The following is a 24,475-nucleotide window of genomic DNA, read 5'->3' on the forward strand; positions in this document are numbered from 1 at the left end:
TAGCACAGTACAACCAACGTATCATATCCAGCGTTAGCACAAGTACAACCCATACATCCATCGTTAGCACCAGTACAACCAAAGTATCTATCGTTAAAACACAAGTACAACCCACACGTCCATCGTTAACAAGAGTACAACCAATGTATCCATCGTTAGCACCAGTACAACCAACATATCCATTGTTAGCAGTACAACAAACGTATCCCTCGTTAGCACAAGTACAACCAACACATCCATCATTAGCACCAGTACAACCAATGTGTCCATCGTTAGCACCAGTACAACCCACAGCTCCATCGTTAGCTCCAATATAACCCACACATCCATCGTTAACACCAGTACAACCAACACATCCAGATCCATCATTAGCACCAGAGCAACCAACACATCCACATCCATCTTAGCAACAGTACAACCAAAGTATTCACCGTTAGCACCAGAACAACCAACACATCCATCGTTAGCACCAGTACAACCAACTTATCTGTCATTGGCACCAGTAGAACCAAGACATCCATCATTAGCACCAGTACAACCAAAGTATCCAACATTAGCACCAGTGCAACCCACACATCCATCGTGAGCACCAGTCCAACCAACATATCCAGCGTTAGCACCAGTACAGCCAACCTATCCATCGTTAGCACAGTACAAGCAAAGTATCCATCGTTAACACGAGTACAACCCGGAGGTCCATCGTTAGCACCAGTACAACCAACGTATCCATCGTTAGCAGAATGCAACCAACGTATCCATCGTTAGCACAAGTACAACCAATGTATCCATCGTTAGCACCAGTACTACCAATGTATCCATCATTAGCAGTACAACCAACTTATCCATCGTTAGCACCAGTACAACCAACACATCCATCGTTAGCACCAGTACAATCAACATATCCATCTTTAGCACCAGTACAACCAACGTATCCATCGTTAGCACCAGTACAACCCATACATCCATCGTTAGCACCAGTACAATCCAGACATCCATCGTTAGCACCAGTCCAATCAATGTATCCATCGTTAGCACCAGTACAACCCATACATCCACCGTTAGCACCAGTACAACCCACAGATCCATCGTTAGCACCAGTACCACACACACATGCATCGATAGCACCAGTACAACCCATACATCCACCATTAGCACCAGTACAACCAACGTATCCATCGTTAGCACCAGTACAACCCACATATCCAACGTTAGCTCCAGTACAACCAACGTACCCATCATTAGCACCAGTACAACCAACTTATCTGTCATTGGCACCAGTAGAACCAAGACATCCATCATTAGCACCAGTACAACCAACATATCCACCGTTAGCACCAGTACAACCCACACATCGATCGTTAGCACCAGTATAACCAATGTATCCATCGTTAGCACCAGTCCAACCAACATATATAGCGTTAGCACCAGTACAACCAACATATCCATCGTTAGCACAGTATAACCAACGTATCCATCGTTAGCACAAGTACAACCCATACATCCACCGGCAGCACCAGTACAACTATGGTATCCATCGTTAGCACCAGTACAACCAACACATCCAGACCCATCGTTAGCACCAGTACAACCAACGTATCCATCGTTAGCACCAGTACAACCATCATATCCAGCGTTAGCACCAGTACAGCCAACATATCCATCAATAGCTCAGTACAACCAACGTATCCAGCGTTAACACCAGTACAACCAACACATCCACCGTTAGCACCACTACAACCAACGTATCCATCGTTAGCACCAGTACAACCAACTTATCCATCGTTAGCACCAGTACAACCAACACATCCATCGTTAGCACCAGTACAACCCACAGATCCATCATTAGCACCAGTACCACACACACATGCATCGTTAGCACCAGTACAACCCATACATCCACCGTTACAACCAGTACAACCAACGTATCCATCGTTAGCACCAGTACAACCCACATATCCAACGTTAGCACCAGTACAACCAACGTACCCATCATTAGCACCAGTACAACCAACTTATCTGTCATTGGCACCAGTAGAACCAAGACATCCATCATTAGCACCAGTACAACCAAAGTATCCAACGTTAGCACCAGTGCAACCCACACATCCATCGTTAGCACCAGTACAACCAACATATCCATCGTTAGCACAGTACAACCAATGTATCGTATCCATCGTTGGCACAAGTACAACCCTTACATCCATCGTTAGCACCAGTACAACCAAAGTATCCATCGTTAACACAAGTACAACCCACACATCCATCGTTTGCACCAGTACAACCAATGTATCCACCGTCAGCACCAATACAACCAACACATCCACATATATCGTTACCACCAGTACAACCAACACATCCACATACATCGTTAGCACCAGTACAACCAACACATCCAGACCCATCGTTAGCACCAGAACAACCAACATATCCATCGTCAGCACCAGAACAACCAACATATCCATCGATAGCACCAGTCCAACCAACATATCCAGCGTTAGCACCGGTACAGCCAACATATCCATCGTTAGCACAGTACAAGCAAAGTATCTATCGTTAACAACAGTACAACCAATGTATCAATCTTTAGCACCAGTACAACCAACGTATCCATCGTTAGCACCAGTACAACCAACATATCCATTGTTAGCAGTACAACAAACGTATCCATCGTTAGCACAAGTACAACCAACACATCCATCATTAGCACCAGTACAACCAACGTGTCCATCGTTAGCACCAGTACAACCCATACATCCACCGTTAGTACCAGTACAACCCACAGATCCATCGTTAGCACCAGTATAACCCACACATCCATCGTTAGCACCAGTACAACCAACGCATCCACATCCATCTTTTGCACCAGTACAACCAACACATCCAGATCCATCATTAGCACCAGAGCAACCAACACATCCACATCCATCGTAGCAACAGTGCAACCAAAGTATTCACCGTTAGCACCAGAACAACCAACATATCCATCGTTAGCACCAGTATAACCAACTTATCTGTCATTGGCACCAGTAGAACCAAGACATCCATCATTAGCACCAGTACAACCAAAGTATCCAACATTAGCACCAGTGCAACCCACACATCCATCGTGAGCACCGGTCCAACCAACATATCCAGCGTTAGCACCAGTACAGCCAACATATCCATCGTTAGCACAGTACAAGCAAAGTATCCATCGTTAACACGAGTACAACCCGCAGGTCCATCGTTAGCACCAGTACAACCAACGTATCCATCATTAGCAGCAGTACAACCCACACATCCATCGTTAGCACCAGTACAACCAACGTATCCATCATTAGCACCAGTACAACCAACGTATCCATCATTAGCACCAGTGCAACTAATGTATCCATTGTTCGCACCAGTACAACCAACATGTGCATTGTTAGCAGCATTACAACTAACATATCCAAAGTTAGCACCAGTACAACCCACACATCGATCGTTAGCACCAGTACAACCAACGTATCCATTGTTTGCACCAGTACAACCAATGTATCCAATGTTAGCACCAGTACATCCAATGTTTCCACCGTTAGCACCAGAACAACCAACACATCCATGGTTAGCACCAGTCCAACCAACATATCCACCGAAAGCACCAGAACAACCAACACGTCCATCGTTAGCACCAGTACAACCAACACATCCACATCCATCGTTAGCATCGGTACAGCCAACATATCCATCGTTAGCACCAGTACAACGCATACATTCATCGTTAGCGCCAGTACAACCAAAGTACGCATCGTTAACACAAGTACAACCCACACATCCATCGTTAGCACCAGTACAACCAACGTATCCATCGTTAGCACCAGTAGAACCAACACATCCACCGTTAGAACCAGTACAATCAACGTATCCACCTTTAGCACCAGTACAACCAACGTGTCCATCGTTAGCACCAGTACCACACACACATGCATCGATAGCACCAGTACAACCCATGCATCCACCGTTCGCACCAGTACAACCCACACATACACCGTTAGCATCAGTACAACCCATACATCCAACGTTAGCACCAGTACGACCAACATATGCATCGTTGACACAAGTACAACCCACAGATCCATCGTTAGCACCAGTACAACACACACATCGGTTGTTAGCACCAGTTCAACCAATGCATCCATCGTTAAGACCAGTACAACCAACACATCCATCGTTAGCACCAGTATAACCAACTTATCTGTCATTGGCACCAGTAGAACCAAGACATCCATCATTAGCACCAGTACAACCAAAGTATCCAACATTAGCACCAGTGCAACTAATGTATCCATTGTTTGCACCAGTACAACCAATGTATCCAATGTTAGCACCAGTACATCCAATGTTTCCACCGTTAGCACCAGAACAACCAACACATCCATCGTTAGCACCAGTCCAACCAACATATCCACCGAAAGAACCAGAACAACCAACACATCCATGGTTAGCACCAGTCCCACCAACATATCCACCAAAAGCACCAGAACAACCAACACGTCCATCGTTAGCACCAGTACAACCAACACATCCACATCCATCGTTAGCATCGGTACAGCCAACATATCCATCGTTAGCACCAGTACAACGCATACATTCATCGTTAGCACCAGTACAACCAACGTATCCAGCGTTAGCACCAGTACAATCAACACATCCACCTTTAGCACCAGTACAACCAACGTATCCACCTTTAGCACCAGTACAACCAACGTGTCCATCGTTAGCACCAGTACCACACACACATGCATCGATAGCACCAGTACAACCCATACATCCACCGTTCGCACCAGTACAACCCACACATACACCGTTAGCATCAGTACAACCCATACATCCAACGTTAGCACCAGTACGACCAACATATGCATCGTTGACACTAGTACAACCCACAGATCCATCGTTAGCACCAGTACAACACACACATCGGTTGTTAGCACCAGTTCAACCAATGCATCCATTGTTAAGACCAGTACAACCAACACATCCATCGTTAGCACCAGTCCAACCAACATATCCATCGTTAGCACAGTACAACCAACGTATCCATCATTAGCACGAGTACAACCCACACGTCCATAGTTAGCACCAGTACAACCAACGTATCCATCGTTAGCACCAGTACAACCCACACATCGATCGTTAGCACCAGTACAATCATCATATCCAGCGTTAGCACAGTACAACCAACATATCCATCGTTAACACGAGTTCAACCCAAACGTCCATCGTTAGCACCAGTAGAACCAATGTTTCCATCGTTAGCACCAGTACAATCAACGTAAACTTCGCTAGCAGTACAACCAACGTATCCATCGTTAGCACCAGTACAACCCAAACATCCATCATTAGTACCAGGCGAATCAACACATCCATCGTTAGCACCAGTACAACCAAGGAATCCATCGTTAGCACCAGTACAACCCACACATCGACCGTTAGCACCAGTACAACCAACGTATCCATCGTTAGCACCATTACAACCCAAACATCGATCGTTAGCACCAGTACAACCAACGCATCCATCGTTAGCACCAGTACAACCAATGTATCCATCGTTAGCACCAGTACAACGCACACATCGATTGTTAGCACCAGAACAACAAACGTATCCATCATTAGCACCAGTACAACGCACACATCCATCGTTAGCACCAGTCCAACCAACGTATCCATCGTTAGCACCAGTACAACCCACTCATCGATCGTTACCACCAGTACAACCAATTTATCCATCGTTAGCACCAGTACAACCAACATATCCATAGTTAGCACCAGTACAACCCACACATCAATCGTTAGCAGCAGTACAACCAACGTATCCATCGTTAGCACCACTAGAACCAACGTGTCCATCGTTAGCACCAGTACAACCCACACATCCATCGTTAGCACAAGTACAACCCACACATCCATCGTTAGCACCAGTACAATCAACGTTTCCATCGTTAGCCACAGTACGACCCACACATCCATCGTCAGCATCAGTACAATCAACATATCCATCGTTAGCACCAGTACAACCAACGTATCCATCTGTAGCACCAGTACAACCAACATATCCATCTTTAGCACCAGTACAACCAACGTATCCATCTTTAGCACCAGTACAACCAACATATCCATCTTTAGCAGCAGTACAACCAACACATCCACATCCATCGTTAGCATCAGTACAGCCAACATATCCATCGTTAGCACAGTACAACCAACGTATCGTATCCATCGTTAGCACAAGTACAACCCTTACATCCATCGTTAGCACCAGTACAACCAAAGTATCCATCGTTAACACAAGTAGAACCCACACATCCATCGTTTGCACCAGTACAACCAACACATCCACCGTTAGCACCAGTACAACCCACACATCCATCGTTAGCACCAGTACAACCAATGTATCCACCGTCAGCACCAGTACAACCAACACATCCACATACATCGTTAGCACCAGTACAACCAAAACATCCACATACATCGTTAGCACCAGTACAACCAACACATCCACATACATCGTTAGCACATGTACAACCAAAACATCCACATACATCGTTAGCACCAGTACAACCAACACATCCACATCCATCGTTAGCACCAGTACAACCAACACATCCAGACCCATCGTTAGCACCAGAACAACCAACATATCCATCGTTAGCACCAGAACAACCAACATATCCATCGTTAGCACCAGTCCAACCAACATATCCAGCGTTAGCACCGGTACAGCCAACATATCCATCGTTAGCACAGTACAACCAACGTATCATATCCAGCGTTAGCACAAGTACAACCCATACATCCATCGTTAGCACCAGTACAACCAAAGTATCTATCGTTAAAACACAAGTACAACCCACACGTCCATCGTTAACAAGAGTACAACCAATGTATCCATCGTTAGCACCAGTACAACCAACGTATCCATCGTTAGCACCAGTACAACCAACATATCCATTGTTAGCAGTACAACAAACGTATCCCTCGTTAGCACAAGTACAACCAACACATCCATCATTAGCACCAGTACAACCAACGTGTCCATCGTTAGCACCAGTACAACCCACAGCTCCATCGTTAGCTCCAGTAAAACCCACACATCCATCGTTAACACCAGTACAACCAACGCATCCACATCCATCATTAGCACCAGTACAACCAACACATCCAGATCCATCATTAGCACCAGAGCAACCAACACATCCACATCCATCTTAGCAACAGTACAACCAAAGTATTCACCGTTAGCACCAGAACAACCAACATATCCATCGTTAGCACCAGTACAACCAACTTATCTGTCATTGGCACCAGTAGAACCAAGACATCCATCATTAGCACCAGTACAACCAAAGTATCCAACATTAGCACCAGTGCAACCCACACATCCATCGTGAGCACCAGTCCAACCAACATATCCAGCGTTAGCACCAGTACAGCCAACATATCCATCGTTAGCACAGTACAACCAACATATCATATCCAGCGTTAGCACAAGTACAACCCATACATCCATCGTTAGCACCAGTACAACCAAAGTATCTATCGTTAAAACACAAGTACAACCCACACGTCCATCGTTAACAAGAGTACAACCAATGTATCCATCGTTAGCACCAGTACAACCAACGTATCCATCGTTAGTACCAGTACAACCAACATATCCATCGTTAGCAGTACAACAAACGTATCCCTCGTTAGCACAAGTACAACCAACACATCCATCATTAGCACCAGTACAACCAACGTGTCCATCGTTAGCACCAGTACAACCCACAGCTCCATCGTTAGCTCCAATATAACCCACACATCCATCGTTAACACCAGTACAACCAACACATCCAGATCCATCATTAGCACCAGAGCAACCAACACATCCACATCCATCTTAGCAACAGTACAACCAAAGTATTCACCGTTAGCACCAGAACAACCAACATATCCATCGTTAGCACCAGTACAACCAACTTATCTGTCATTGGCACCAGTAGAACCAAGACATCCATCATTAGCACCAGTACAACCAAAGTATCCAACATTAGCACCAGTGCAACCCACACATCCATCGTGAGCACCAGTCCAACCAACATATCCAGCGTTAGCACCAGTACAGCCAACCTATCCATCGTTAGCACAGTACAAGCAAAGTATCCATCGTTAACACGAGTACAACCTGCAGGTCCATCGTTAGCACCAGTACAACCAACGTATCCATCATTAGCAGCAGTACAACCCACACATCCATCGTTAGCACCAGTACAACCAACGTATCCATCATTAGCACCAGTACAACCAACGTATCCATCATTAGCACCAGTGCAACTAATGTATCCATTGTTCGCACCAGTACAACCAACATGTGCATTGTTAGCAGCATTACAACTAACATATCCAAAGTTAGCACCAGTACAACCCACACATCCATCGTTAGCACCAGTACAACCAACGTATCCATCATTAGCACCAGTACAACCAACGTATCCATCATTAGCACCAGTACAACCAACGTATCCATTGTTTGCACCAGTACAACCAATGTATCCAATGTTAGCACCAGTACATCCAATGTTTCCACCGTTAGCACCAGAACAACCAACACATCCATGGTTAGCACCAGTCCAACCAACATATCCACCGAAAGCACCAGAACGACCAACACATCCATCGTTAGCACCAGTACAACCAACACATCCACATCCATCGTTAGCATCGGTACAGCCAACATATCCATCGTTAGCACCAGTACAACACACACATCGATTGTTAGCACCAGTTCAACCAATGTATCCTTCGTTAGGACCAGTACAACCAACACATCCATCGTTAGCACCAGTCCAACCAACATATCCATCGTTAGCACAGTACAACCAACGTATCCATCATTAACATGAGAACAACCCACACGTCCATCGGTAGCACCAGTACAACCAAGCTATCCATCGTTAGCGCCAGTACAACCCATACATCCACCGTTAGTACCAGTACAACCCACAGATCCATCGTTAGCTCCAGTATAACCCACACATCCATCTTTTGCACCAGTACAACCAACACATCCAGATCCATCGTTAGCACCAGAACAACCAACATATCCATCGTTAACACCAGAACAACCAACATATCCATTGTTAGCACCAGTCCAGCCAACATATCCAGCCTTAGCAACGGTACAGCCAACATATCCATCGTTAGCACATGACAACCAACGTATCGTATCCATCGTTAGCACAAGTACAACCCATACATCCATCATTATCACCAGTACAACCAAAGTATCCATCGTTAACACAAGTACAACCCACAGGTCAATCGTTAACAACAGTACAACCAATGTATCCATCGTTTGCACCAGTACAATCAATGTGTCCATCTTTAGCACCAGTACACCCAACATGTCCATCGTTAGCACCAGTACTACCCATACATCCACCGTTAGCACCAGTACAACCCACAGATCCATCGTTAGAACCAGTACAACCCACACATACAGCGTTAGCATCAGTACAACCCATACATCCACCGTTAGCACCAGTACGACCAAGGTGTCCATCGTTGGCACCAGTACAACCCACACATCCATCGTTAGCACCAGTACAATCCAGACATCCATCGTTAGCACCAGTACAACCCACAGATCCATCGTTAGCACCAGTACAACCAACATATCCATCGTTAGCACAGTACAACCAACGTATCCATCGTTAGCACAAGTACAACCCATACATCCATCGTTAGCACCAGTACAACCCACACATCCATCGTTAGCACCAGTACAACCAATGTATCCACCGTCAGCACCAGTACAACCAACACATCCACATACATCGTTAGCACCAGTACAACCAAAACATCCACATACATCGTTAGCACCAGTACAACCAACACATCCACATCCATCGTTAGCACCAGTACAACCAACACATCCAGACCCATCGTTAGCACCAGAACAACCAACATATCCATCGTTAGCACCAGAACAACCAACATATCCATCGTTAGCACCAGTCCAACCAACATATCCAGCGTTAGCACCGGTACAGCCAACACATCCATCGTTAGCACAGTACAACCAACGTATCATATCCAGCGTTAGCACAAGTACAACCCATACATCCATCGTTAGCACCAGTACAACCAAAGTATCTATCGTTAAAACACAAGTACAACCCACACGTCCATCGTTAACAAGAGTACAACCAATGTATCCATCGTTAGCACCAGTACAACCAACGTATCCATCGTTAGCACCAGTACAACCAACATATCCATTGTTTGCACCAGTACAACCAACGTATCCAATGTTAGCACCAGTACATCCAATGTTTCCACCGTTAGCACCAGAACAACCAAAACATCCATGGTTAGCACCAGTCCAACCAACATATCCACCGAAAGCACCAGAACAACCAACACGTCCATCGTTAGCACCAGTACAACCAACACATCCAGATCCATCGTTAGCACCAGTACAACCAACACATCCACATCCATCGTTAGCATCGGTACAGCCAACATATCCATCGTTAGCACCAGTACAACGCATACATTCATCGTTAGCACCAGTACAACCAAAGTACGCATCGTTAACACAAGTACAACCCACACATCCATCGTTAGCACCAGTACAACCAACGTATCCATCGTTAGCACCAGTAGAACCAACACATCCACCGTTAGAACCAGTACAATCAACGTATCCACCTTTAGCACCAGTACAACCAACGTGTCCATCGTTAGCACCAGTACAACCCATACATCCAACGTTAGCACCAGAACAACCAACATATCCATCGTTCGCACCAGTACAACCCACACATACACCGTTAGCATCAGTACAACCCATACATCCAACGTTAGCACCAGTACGACCAACATATGCATCGTTGACACTAGTACAACCCACAGATCCATCGTTAGCACCAGTACAACACACACATCGGTTGTTAGCACCAGTTCAACCAATGCATCCATCGTTAAGACCAGTACAACCAACACATCCATCGTTAGCACCAGTCCAACCAACATATCCATCGTTAGCACAGTACAACCAACGTATCCATCATTAGCACGAGTACAACCCACACGTCCATAGTTAGCACCAGTACAACCAAAGTATCCATCGTTAGCACCAGTACAACCCACACATCGATCGTTAGCACCAGTACAATCATCATATCCAGCGTTAGCACAGTACAACCAACATATCCATCGTTAACACGAGTTCAACCCACACGTCCATCGTTAGCACCAGTAGAACCAATGTTTCCATCGTTAGCACCAGTACAATCAACGTAAACTTCGTTAGCAGTACAACCAACGTATCCATCGTTAGCACCAGTACAACCCACACATGCACCGTTAGCACCAGTACAACCCATACATCTACCGTTAGCACCAGTACATCCAATGTTTCCACCGTTAGCACCAGAACAACCAAAACATCCATGGTTAGCACCAGTCCAACGAACATATCCACCGAAAGCACCAGAACGACCAACACGTCCATCGTTAGCACCAGTACAACCAACACATCCACATCCATCGTTAGCATCGGTACAGCCAACATATCCATCGTTAGCAGCAGTACAACACACACATCGATTGTTAGCACCAGTTCAACCAATGTATCCTTCGTTAGGACCAGTACAACCAACACATCCATCGTTAGCACCAGTCCAACCAACATATCCATCGTTAGCACAGTACAACCAACGTATCCATCATTAACATGAGTACAACCCACACGTCCATCGGTAGCACCAGTACAACCAAGCTATCCATCGTTAGCGCCTGTACAATCCATACATCCACCGTTAGTACCAGTACAACCCACAGATCCATCGTTAGCTCCAGTATAACCCACACATCCATCTTTTGCACCAGTACAACCAACACATCCAGATCCATCGTTAGCACCAGAACAACCAACATATCCATCGTTAACACCAGAACAACCAACATATCCATTGTTAGCACCAGTCCAACCAACATATCCAGCCTTAGCAACGGTACAGCCAACATATCCATCGTTAGCACAGGACAACCAACGTATCGTATCCATCGTTAGCACAAGTACAACCCATACATCCATCATTATCACCAGTACAACCAAAGTATCCATCGTTAACACAAGTACAACCCACAGGTCAATCGTTAACAAAAGTACAACCAATGTATCCATCGTTTGCACCAGTACAATCAATGTGTCCATCTTTAGCACAAGTACACCCAACATGTCCATTGTTAGCACCAGTACAATCCAGACATCCATCGTTAGCACCAGTACAACCCACAGATCCATCGTTAGCACCAGTACAACCAACATATCCATCGTTAGCACAGTACAACCAACGTATCCATCGTTAGCACAAGTACAACCCATACATCCATCGTTAGCACCAGTACAACCAACGTATCCATCGTTAGCACCAGTACAACCAACGTATCCATCGTTAGCACCAGTACAACCCATACATCCACCGTTAGAACCAGTACAACCCACAGATCCATCGTTAGCACCAGTACAAGTAACACATCCACATCCATCGTTAGCACCAGTACAACCAACACATCCAGATCCATCATTAGCACCAGAGCAACCAACACATCCACATCCATCTTAGCACCAGTACAACCAAAGTATTCACCGTTAGCACCAGAACAACCAACATATCCATCGTTAGCACGAGTACAACCAACACATCCATCGTGAGCACCAGTCCAACCAACATATCCAGCGTTAGCACCAGTACAGCCAACATATCCATCGTTAGCACAGTACAAGCAAAGTATCCATCGTTAACACGAGTACAACCCGCAGGTCCATCGTTAGCACCAGTACAACCAACGTATCCATCGTTAGCAGTACAACCAACGTATCCATCGTTAGCACCAGTACAACCCACACATGCACCGTTAGCACCAGTACAACCCATACATCCACCGTTAGCACCAGTACAACCCATACATGCACCGTTAGCATCAGTACAACCCATACATCCATCGTTAGCACCAGTCCAATCAATGTATCCATCTTTAGCACTAGTACACCCAACACATCCATCGTTAGCACCAGTACAATCCAGACATCCATCGTTAGCACCAGTACAACCCACACATCCATCGTTAGCACCAGTACTGCCAACATATCCATCGTTAGCAGAATGCAACCAACTTATCCATCGTTAGCACAAGTACAACCAATGTATCCATCGTTAGCACCAGTACTACCAACGTATCCATCATGAGCAGTACAACCAACGTATCCATCGTTAGCACCAGTACAACCATCATATCCAGCGTTAGCACCAGTACAGCCAACATATCCATCAATAGCTCAGTACAACCAACGTATCCAGCGTTAACACCAGTACAACCAACATATCCACCGTTAGCACCACTACAACCAACGTATCCATCGTTAGCACCAGTACAACCAACTTATCCATCGTTAGCACCAGTACAACCAACACATCCATCGTTAGCACCAGTACAATCAACATATCCATCTTTAGCACCAGTACAACCAACGTATCCATCGTTAGCACCACTACAACCCATACATCCACCGTTAGCACCAGTACAACCCACAGATCCATCGTTAGCACCAGTACCACACACACATGCATCGTTAGCACCAGTACAACCCATACATCCACCGTTACAACCAGTACAACCAACGTATCCATCGTTAGCACCAGTACAACCCACATATCCAACGTTAGCACCAGTACAACCAACTTATCTGTCATTGGCACCAGTAGAACCAAGACATCCATCATTAGCACCAGTACAACCAAAGTATCCAACGTTAGCACCAGTGCAACCCACACATCCATCGTTAGCACCAGTACAACCAACATATCCATCATTAGCACAGTACAACCAATGTATCGTATCCATCGTTGGCACAAGTACAACCCTTACATCCATCGTTAGCACCAGTACAACCAAAGTATCCATCGTTAACACAAGTACAACCCACACATCCATCCTTTGCACTAGTACAATCAATGTATCCACCGTCAGCACCAATACAACCAACACATCCACATACATCGTTAGCACCAGTACAACCAACACATCCACATACATCGTTAGCACCAGTACAACCAACACATCCACATCAATCGTTAGCACCAGTACAACCAACACATCCAGACCCATCGTTAGCACCAGAACAACCAACATATCCATCATCAGCACCAGAACAACCAACATATCCATCGATAGCACCAGTCCAACCAACATATCCAGCGTTAGCAGTACAACAAACGTATCCATCATTAGCACGAGTACAACCAACACATCCATCATTAGCACCAGTACAACCAACGTGTCCATCGTTAGCACCAGTACAACCCATACATCCACCGTTAGTACCAGTACAACCCACAGATCCATCGTTAGCACCAGTATAACCCACACATCCATCGTTAGCACCAGTACAACCAACGCATCCACATCCATCTTTTGCACCAGTACAACCAACACATCCAGATCCATCATTAGCACCAGAGCAACCAACACATCCACATCCATCGTAGCAACAGTACAACCAAAGTATTCACCGTTACCACCAGAACAACCAACATATCATCGTTAGCACCAGTATAACCAACTTATCTGTCATTGGCACCAGTAGAACCAAGACATCCATCATTAGCACCAGTACAACCAAAGTATCCAACATTAGCACCAGTGCAACCCACACATCCATCGTGAGCACCGGTCCAACCAACATATCCAGCGTTAGCACCAGTACAGCCAACATATCCATCGTTAGCACAGTACAAGCAAAGTATCCATCGTTAACACGAGTACAACCCGCAGGTCCATCGTTAGCACCAGTACAACCAACGTATCCATCATTAGCAGCAGTACAACCCACACATCCATCATTAGCACCAGTACAACCAACGTATCCATCATTAGCACCAGTACAACCAACGTATCCATCATTAGCACCAGTGCAACTAATGTATCCATTGTTTGCACCAGTACAACCAATGTATCCAATGTTAGCACCAGTACATCCAATGTTTCCACCGTTAGCACCAGAACAACCAACACATCCATGGTTAGCACCAGTCCAACCAACATATCCACCGAAAGCACCAGAACAACCAACACATCCATGGTTAGCACCAGTCCAACCAACATATCCACCAAAAGCACCAGAACAACCAACACGTCCATCGTTAGCACCAGTACAACCAACACATCCACATCCATCGTTAGCATCGGTACAGCCAACATATCCATCGTTAGCACCAGTACAACGCATACATTCATCGTTAGCACCAGTACAACCAAAGTACGCATCGTTAACACAAGTACAACCCACACATCCATCGTTAGCACCACTACAACCAACGTATCCAGCGTTAGCACCAGTAGAACCAACGTGTCCATCGTTAGCACCAGTACCACACACACATGCATCGATAGCACCAGTACAACCCATGCATCCACCGTTCGCACCAGTACAACCCACACATACACCGTTAGCATCAGTACAACCCATACATCCAACGTTAGCACCAGTACGACCAACATATGCATCGTTGACACTAGTACAACCCACAGATCCATCGTTAGCACCAGTACAACACACACATCGGTTGTTAGCACCAGTTCAACCAATGCATCCATCGTTAAGACCAGTACAACCAACACATCCATCGTTAGCACCAGTCCAACCAACATATCCATCGTTAGCACAGTACAACCAACGTATCCATCATTAGCACGAGTACAACCCACACGTCCATAGTTAGCACCAGTACAACCAAAGTATCCATCGTTAGCACCAGTACAACCCACACATCGATCGTTAGCACCAGTACAATCATCATATCCAGCGTTAGGACAGTACAACCAACATATCCATCGTTAACACGAGTTCAACCCAAACGTCCATCGTTAGCACCAGTAGAACCAATGTTTCCATCGTTAGCACCAGTACAATCAACGTAAACTTCGTTAGCAGTACAACCAACGTATCCATCGTTAGCACCAGTACAACCCACACATGCACCGTTAGCACCAGTACAACCCATACATCTGCCGTTAGCACCAGTACAACCAACGCATCCATCGTTAGCACCAGTACAACCAATGTATCCATCGTTAGCACCAGTACAACGCACACATCGATTGTTAGCACCAGAACAACAAACGTATCCATCATTAGCACCAGTACAACGCACACATCCATCGTTAGCACCAGTCCAACCAACGTATCCATCGTTAGCACCAGTACAACCCACTCATCGATCGTTACCACCAGTACAACCAATTTATCCATCGTTAGCACCAGTACAACCAACATATCCATAGTTAGCACCAGTACAACCCACACATCAATCGTTAGCAGCAGTACAACCAACGTATCCATCGTTAGCACCACTAGAACCAACGTGTCCATCGTTAGCACCAGTACAACCCACACATCCATCGTTAGCACAAGTACAACCCACACATCCATCGTTAGCACCAGTAGAACCAATGTTTCCATCGTTAGCACCAGTACAATCAACGTAAACTTCGTTAGCAGTACAACCAACGTATCCATCGTTAGCACCAGTACAACCCACACATGCACCGTTAGCACCAGTACAACCCATACATCTGCCGTTAGCACCAGTACAACCAACGTAGCCATCGTTAGCACCAGTACAACCAAGGTATCCATCGTTAGCACCAGTACAACCCACACATCGACCGTTAGCACCAGTACAACCAACGTATCCATCGTTAGCACCATTACAACCCAAAGATCGATCGTTAGCACCAGTACAACCAACGCATCCATCGTTAGCACCAGTACAACCAATGTATCCATCGTTAGCACCAGTACAACGCACACATCGATTGTTAGCACCAGAACAACAAACGTATCCATCATTAGCACCAGTACAACGCACACATCCATCGTTAGCACCAGTCCAACCAACGTATCCATCGTTAGCACCAGTACAACCCACTCATCGATCGTTACCACCAGTACAACCAATTTATCCATCGTTAGCACCAGTACAACCAACATATCCATAGTTAGCACCAGTACAACCCACACATCAATCGTTAGCAGCAGTACAACCAACGTATCCATCGTTAGCACCACTAGAACCAACGTGTCCATCGTTAGCACCAGTACAACCCACACATCCATCGTTAGCACAAGTACAACCCACACATCCATCGTTAGCACCAGTACAATCAACCTTTCCATCGTTAGCAACAGTACGATCCACACATCCATCGTCAGCATCAGTACAATCAAGATATCCATCGTTAGCACCAGTACAACCAACGTATCCATCTTTAGCACCAGTACAACCAACATATCCATCTTTAGCACCAGTACAACCAACGTATCCATCGTTAGCACCAGTACAACCAACACATCCACATCCATCGTTAGCATCAGTACAGCCAACATATCCATCGTTAGCACAGTACAACCAACGTATCGTATCCATCGTTAGGACAAGTACAACCCTTACATCCATCGTTAGCACCAGTACAACCAAAGTATCCATCGTTAACACAAGTAGAACCCACACATCCATCGTTTGCACTAGTACAACCAACACATCCACCGTTAGCACCAGTACAACCCACACATCCATCGTTAGCACCAGTACAACCAATGTATCCACCGTCAGCACCAGTACAACCAACACATCCACATACATCGTTAGCACCAGTACAACCAAAACATCCACATACATCGTTAGCACCAGTACAACCAACACATCCACATCCATCGTTAGCACCAGTACAACCAACACATCCAGACCCATCGTTAGCACCAGAACAACCAACATATCCATCGTTAGCACCAGAACAACCAACATATCCATCGTTAGCACCAGTCCAACCAACATATCCAGCGTTAGCACCGGTACAGCCAACATATCTATCGTTAGCACAGTACAACCAACGTATCATATCCAGCGTTAGCACAAGTACAACCCATACATCCATTGTTAGCACCAGTACAACCAAAGTATCTATTGTTAAAACACAAGTACAACCCACACGTCCATCGTTAACAAGAGTACAACCAATGTATCCATCGTTAGCACCAGTACAACCAACGTATCCATCGTTAGCACCAGTACAACCAACATATCCATTGTTAGCAGTACAACAAACGTATCCCTCGTTAGCACAAGTACAACCAACACATCCATCATTAGCACCAGTACAACCAACGTGTCCATCATTAGCACCAGTAGAACCCACAGCTCCATCGTTAGCTCCAGTATAACCCACACATCCATCGTTAGCACCAGTACAACCAACGCATCCACATCCATCGTTAGTACCAGTACAACCAACACATCCAGATCCATCATTAGCACCAGAGCAACCAACACATCCACATCCATCTTAGCAACAGTACAACCAAAGTATTCACCGTTAGCACCAGTACAACCAACGTATCCATCTTTAGCACCAGTACAACCAACATATCCATCGTTAGCACCAGTACAACCAACATATCCATCGTTAGCAACAGTACAACCAACGTATCCATCGTTAGCACCAGTACAACCAACACATCCACATCCATCGTTAGCACCAGTACAGCCAACATATCCATCGTTAGCACAGTACAACCAACGTATCGTATCCATCGTTAGCACAAGTACAACCCTTACATCCATCGTTAGCACCAGTACAACCAAAGTATCCATCGTTAACACAAGTAGAACCCACACATCCATCGTTTGCACCAGTACAACCAACACATCCACCGTTAGCACCAGTACAACCCACACATCCATCGTTAGCACCAGTACAACCAATGTATCCACCGTCAGCACCAGTACAACCAACACATCCACATACATCGTTAGCACCAGTACAATCAAAACATCCACATACATCGTTAGCACCAGTACAACCAACACATCCACATCCATCGTTAGCACCAGTACAACCAACACATCCAGACCCATCGTTAGCACCAGAACAACCATCATATCCATCGTTAGCACCAGAACAACCAACATATCCATCGTTAGCACCAGTCCAACCAACATATCCAGCGTTAGCACCGGTACAGCCAACATATCCATCGTTAGCACAGTACAACCAACGTATCATATCCAGCGTTAGCACAAGTACAACCCATACATCCATCGTTAGCACCAGTACAACCAAAGTATCTATCGTTAAAACACAAGTACAACCCACACGTCCATCGTTAACAAGAGTACAACCAATGTATCCATCGTTAGCACCAGTACAACCAACGTATCCATCGTTAGCACCAGTACAACCAACATATCCATTGTTAGCAGTACAACAAACGTATCCCTCATTAGCACAAGTACAACCAATGTATCCATCATTAGCACCAGTACAACCAACGTGTCTATCGTTAGCACCAGTACAACCCACAGCTCCATCGTTAGCTCCAGTATAACCCACACATCCATCGTTAGCACCAGTACAACCAACGCATCCACATCCATCGTTAGTACCAGTACAACCAACACATCCAGATCCATCATTAGCACCAGAGCAACCAACACATCCACATCCATCTTAGCAACAGTACAACCAAAGTATTCACCGTTAGCACCAGAAAAACCACCATATCCATCGTTAGCACCAGTACAACCAACTTATCTGTCATTGGCACCAGTAGAACCAAGACATCCATCATTAGCACCAGTACAACCAAAGTATCCAACATTAGCACCAGTGCAACCCACACATCCATCGTGAGCACCAGTCCAACCAACATATCCAGCGTTAGCACCAGTACAGCCAACATATCCATCGTTAGCAAAGTACAAGCAAAGTATCCATCGTTAACACGAGTACAACCCGCAGGTCCATCGTTAGCACCAGTACAACCAACGTATCCATCATTAGCAGCAGTTCAACCCACACATCCATCGTTAGCACCAGTACAACCAACGTATCCATCATTAGCACCAGTGCAACTAATGTATCCATTGTTCGCACCAGTACAACCAACATGTGCATTGTTAGCAGCATTACAACTAACATATCCAAAGTTAGCACCACTACAACCCACACATCGATCGTTAGCACCAGTACAACCAACGTATCTATTGTTTGCACCAGTACAACCAATGTATCCAATGTTAGCACCAGTACATCCAATGTTTCCACCGTTAGCACCAGAACAACCAACACATCCATGGTTAGCACCAGTCCAACCAACATATCCACCGAAAGCACCAGAACAACCAACACGTCCATCGTTAGCACCAGTACAACCCACACATCGACCGTTAGCACCAGTACAACCAACGTATCCATCGTTAGCACAATTACAACCCAAACATCGATCTTTAGCACCAGTACAACCAACGCATCTATCGTTAGCACCAGTACAACCAATGTATCCATCGTTAGCACCAGTACAACGCACACATCGATTGTTAGCACCAGAACAACAAATGTATCCATCATTAGCACCAGTACAACGCACACATCCATCGTTAGCACCAGTCCAACCAACGTATCCATCGTTAGCACCAGTACAACCCACTCATCGATCGTTACCACCAGTACAACCAATTTATCCACCGTTAGCACCAGTACAACCAACATATCCATAGTTAGCACCAGTACAACCCACACATCAATCGTTAGCAGCAGTACAACCAACGTATCCATCGTTAGCACCACTAGAACCAACGTGTCCATCGTTAGCACCAGTACAATCCACACATCCATTGTTAGCACCAGTACAACCCACACATCCATCGCTAGCACAAGTACAACCCACACATCCATCGTTAGCACTAGTACAATCAACGTTTCCATCGTTAACAACAGTACGACCCACACATCCATCGTCAGCATCAGTACAATCAACATATCCATCGTTAGCACCAGTACAACCAACGTATCCATCTTTAGCACCAGTACAACCAACATATCCATCGTTAGCAACAGTACAACCAACGTATCCATCGTTAGCACCAGTACAACCAACACATCCACATCCATCGTTAGCACCAGTACAGCCAACATATCCATCGTTAGCACAGTACAACCAACGTATCGTATCCATCGTTAGCACAAGTACAACCCTTACATCCATCGTTAGCACCAGTACAACCAAAGTATCCATCGTTAACACAAGTAGAACCCACACATCCATCGTTTGCACCAGTACAACCAACACATCCACCGTTAGCACCAGTACAACCCACACATCCATCGTTAGCACCAGTACAACCAATGTATCCACCGTCAGCACCAGTACAACCAACACACCCACATACATCGTTAGCACCAGAACAACCAAAACATCCACATACATCGTTAGCACCAGTACAACCAACACATCCACATCCATCGTTAGCACCAGTACAACCAACACATCCAGACCCATCGTTAGCACCAGAACAACCAACATATCCATCGTTAGCACCAGTACAACCCACAGCTCCATCGTTAGCTCCAGTATAACCCACACATCCATCGTTAACACCAGTACAACCAACACATCCAGATCCATCATTAGCACCAGAGCAACCAACACATCCACATCCATCTTAGCAACAGTACAACCAAAGTATTGTCCGTTCGCCCCAGAACAACCAACATATCCATCGTTAGCACCAGTACAACCAACTTATCTGTCATTGGCACCAGTAGAACCAAGACATCCATCATTAGCACCAGTACAACCAAAGTATCCAACATTAGCACCAGTGCAACCCACACATCCATCGTGAGCACCAGTCCAACCAACATATCCAGCGTTAGCACCAGTACAAGCAAAGTATCCATCGTTAACACGAGTACAACCAACATATCCAGCGTTAGCACCGGTACAGCCAACATATCCATCGTTAGCACAGTACAACCAACGTATCATATCCAGCGTTAGCACAAGTACAACCCATACATCCATCGTTAGCACCAGTACAACCAAAGTATCTATCGTTAAAACACAAGTACAACCCACACGTCCATCGTTAACAAGAGTACAACCAATGTATCCATCGTTAGCACCAGTACAACCAACGTATCCATCGTTAGCACCAGTACAACCAACATATCCATTGTTAGCAGTACAACAAACGTATCCCTCGTTAGCACAAGTACAACCAATACATCCATCATTAGCACCAGTACAACCAACGTGTCCATCGTTAGCACCAGTACAACCCACAGCTCCATCGTTAGCTCCAATATAACCCACACATCCATCGTTAACACCAGTACAACCAACACATCCAGATCCATCATTAGCACCAGAGCAACCAACACATCCACATCCATCTTAGCAACAGTACAACCAAAGTATTCACCGTTAGCACCAGAACAACCAACATATCCATCGTTAGCACCAGTACAACCAACTTATCTGTCATTGGCACCAGTAGAACCAAGACATCCATCATTAGCACCAGTACAACCAAAGTATCCAACATTAGCACCAGTGCAACCCACACATCCATCGTGAGCACCAGTCCAACCAACATATCCAGCGTTAGCACCAGTACAGCCAACCTATCCATCGTTAGCACAGTACAAGCAAAGTATCCATCGTTAACACGAGTACAACCCGCAGGTCCATCGTTAGCACCAGTACAACCAACGTATCCATCATTAGCAGCAGTACAACCCACACATCCATCGTTAGCACCAGTACAACCAACGTATCCATCATTAGCACCAGTACAACCAACGTATCCATCATTAGCACCAGTGCAACTAATGTATCCATTGTTCGCACCAGTACAACCAACATGTGCATTGTTAGCAGCATTACAACTAACATATCCAAAGTTAGCACCAGTACAACCCACACATCGATCGTTAGCACCAGTACAACCAACGTATCCATTATTTGCACCAGTACAACCAATGTATCCAATGTTAGCACCAGTACATCCAATGTTTCCACCGTTAGCACCAGAACAACCAACACATCCATGGTTAGCACCAGTCCAACCAACATATCCACCGAAAGCACCAGAACAACCAACACGTCCATCGTTAGCACCAGTACAACCAACACATCCACATCCATCGTTAGCATCGGTACAGGCAACATATCCATCGTTAGCACCAGTACAACGCATACATTCATCGTTAGCGCCAGTACAACCAAAGTACGCATCGTTAACACAAGTACAACCCACACATCCATCGTTAGCACCAGTACAACCAACGTATCCATCGTTAGCACCAGTAGAACCAACACATCCACCGTTAGAACCAGTACAATCAACGTATCCACCTTTAGCACCAGTACAACCAACGTGTCCATCGTCAGCACCAGTACAACCCATACATCCAACGTTAGCACAAGTACAACCCACAGATCCATCGTTAGCACCAGTACAACACACAAATCGGTTGTTAGCACCAGTTCAACCAATGCATCCATCGTTAAGACCAGTACAACCAACACATCAATCGTTAGCACCAGTACAATCATCATATCCAGCGTTAGCACAGTACAACCAACGTATCCATCGTTAACACGAGTTCAACACAAACGTCCATCGTTAGCACCAGTAGAACCAATGTTTCCATCGTTAGCACCAGTACAATCAACGTAAACTTCGTTAGCAGTACAACCAACGTATCCATCGTTAGCACCAGTACAACCCATACATCTACCGTTAGCACCAGCACATCCAATGTTTCCACCGTTAGCACCAGAACAACCAACACATCCATGGTTAGCACCAGTCCAACCAACATATCCACCGAAAGCACCAGAACGACCAACACGTCGTTAGCACCAGTACAACCAACACATCCACATCCATCATTAGCATCGGTACAGCCAACATATCCATCGTTAGCACCAGTACAACACACACATCGATTGTTAGCACCAGTTCAACCAATGTATCCTTCGTTAGGACCAGTACAACCAACACATCCATCGTTAGCACCAGTCCAACCAACATATCCATCGTTAGCACAGTACAACCAACGTATCCATCATTAACATGAGTACAACCCACACGTCCATCGGTAGCACCAGTACAACCAAGCTATCCATCGTTAGCGCCAGTACAACCCATACATCCACCGTTAGTACCAGTACAACCCACAGATCCATCGTTAGCTCCAGTATAACCCATACATCCATCTTTTGCACCAGTACAACCAACACATCCAGATCCATCGTTAGCACCAGAACAACCAACATATCCATCGTTAACACCAGAACAACCAACATATCCATTGTTAGCACCAGTCCAACCAACATATCCAGCCTTAGCAACGGTACAGCCAACATATCCATCGTTAGCACAGGACAACCAACGTATCGTATCCATCGTTAGCACAAGTACAACCCATACATCCATCATTATCACCAGTACAACCAAAGTATCCATCGTTAACACAAGTACAACCCACAGGTCAATCGTTAACAACAGTACAACCAATGTATCCATCGTTTGCAGCAGTACAATCAATGTGT

The 24,475-nt window shown here is 45.5% G+C and overlaps 1 protein-coding gene across 1 annotated transcript; it reads right to left on the bottom strand.

Moving 5' to 3' along the window:
- Positions 1–22,549: 22,549 nt before the first annotated feature.
- On the bottom strand, positions 22,550–23,362 carry LOC139272913 (uncharacterized). The gene has a single exon (XM_070889013.1). The coding sequence runs from the start codon at positions 23,360–23,362 to the stop codon at positions 22,550–22,552; it is 813 nt and encodes a 270-aa protein (XP_070745114.1).
- Between the last annotated feature and the right edge of the window lie 1,113 nt (positions 23,363–24,475).

The sequence above is a fragment of the Pristiophorus japonicus genome, chromosome 9, assembly GCF_044704955.1.
Source record: "Pristiophorus japonicus isolate sPriJap1 chromosome 9, sPriJap1.hap1, whole genome shotgun sequence".
Lineage (NCBI taxonomy): Eukaryota > Metazoa > Chordata > Chondrichthyes > Pristiophoridae > Pristiophorus > Pristiophorus japonicus.

What these genes read in the sequence shown, in the direction of transcription:
- LOC139272913 (XM_070889013.1), bottom strand. Translation starts at nt 23,362, where the DNA reads ATGGATCTGTGGGTTGTACTTGTGCTAACGTTGGATGTATGGGTTGTA.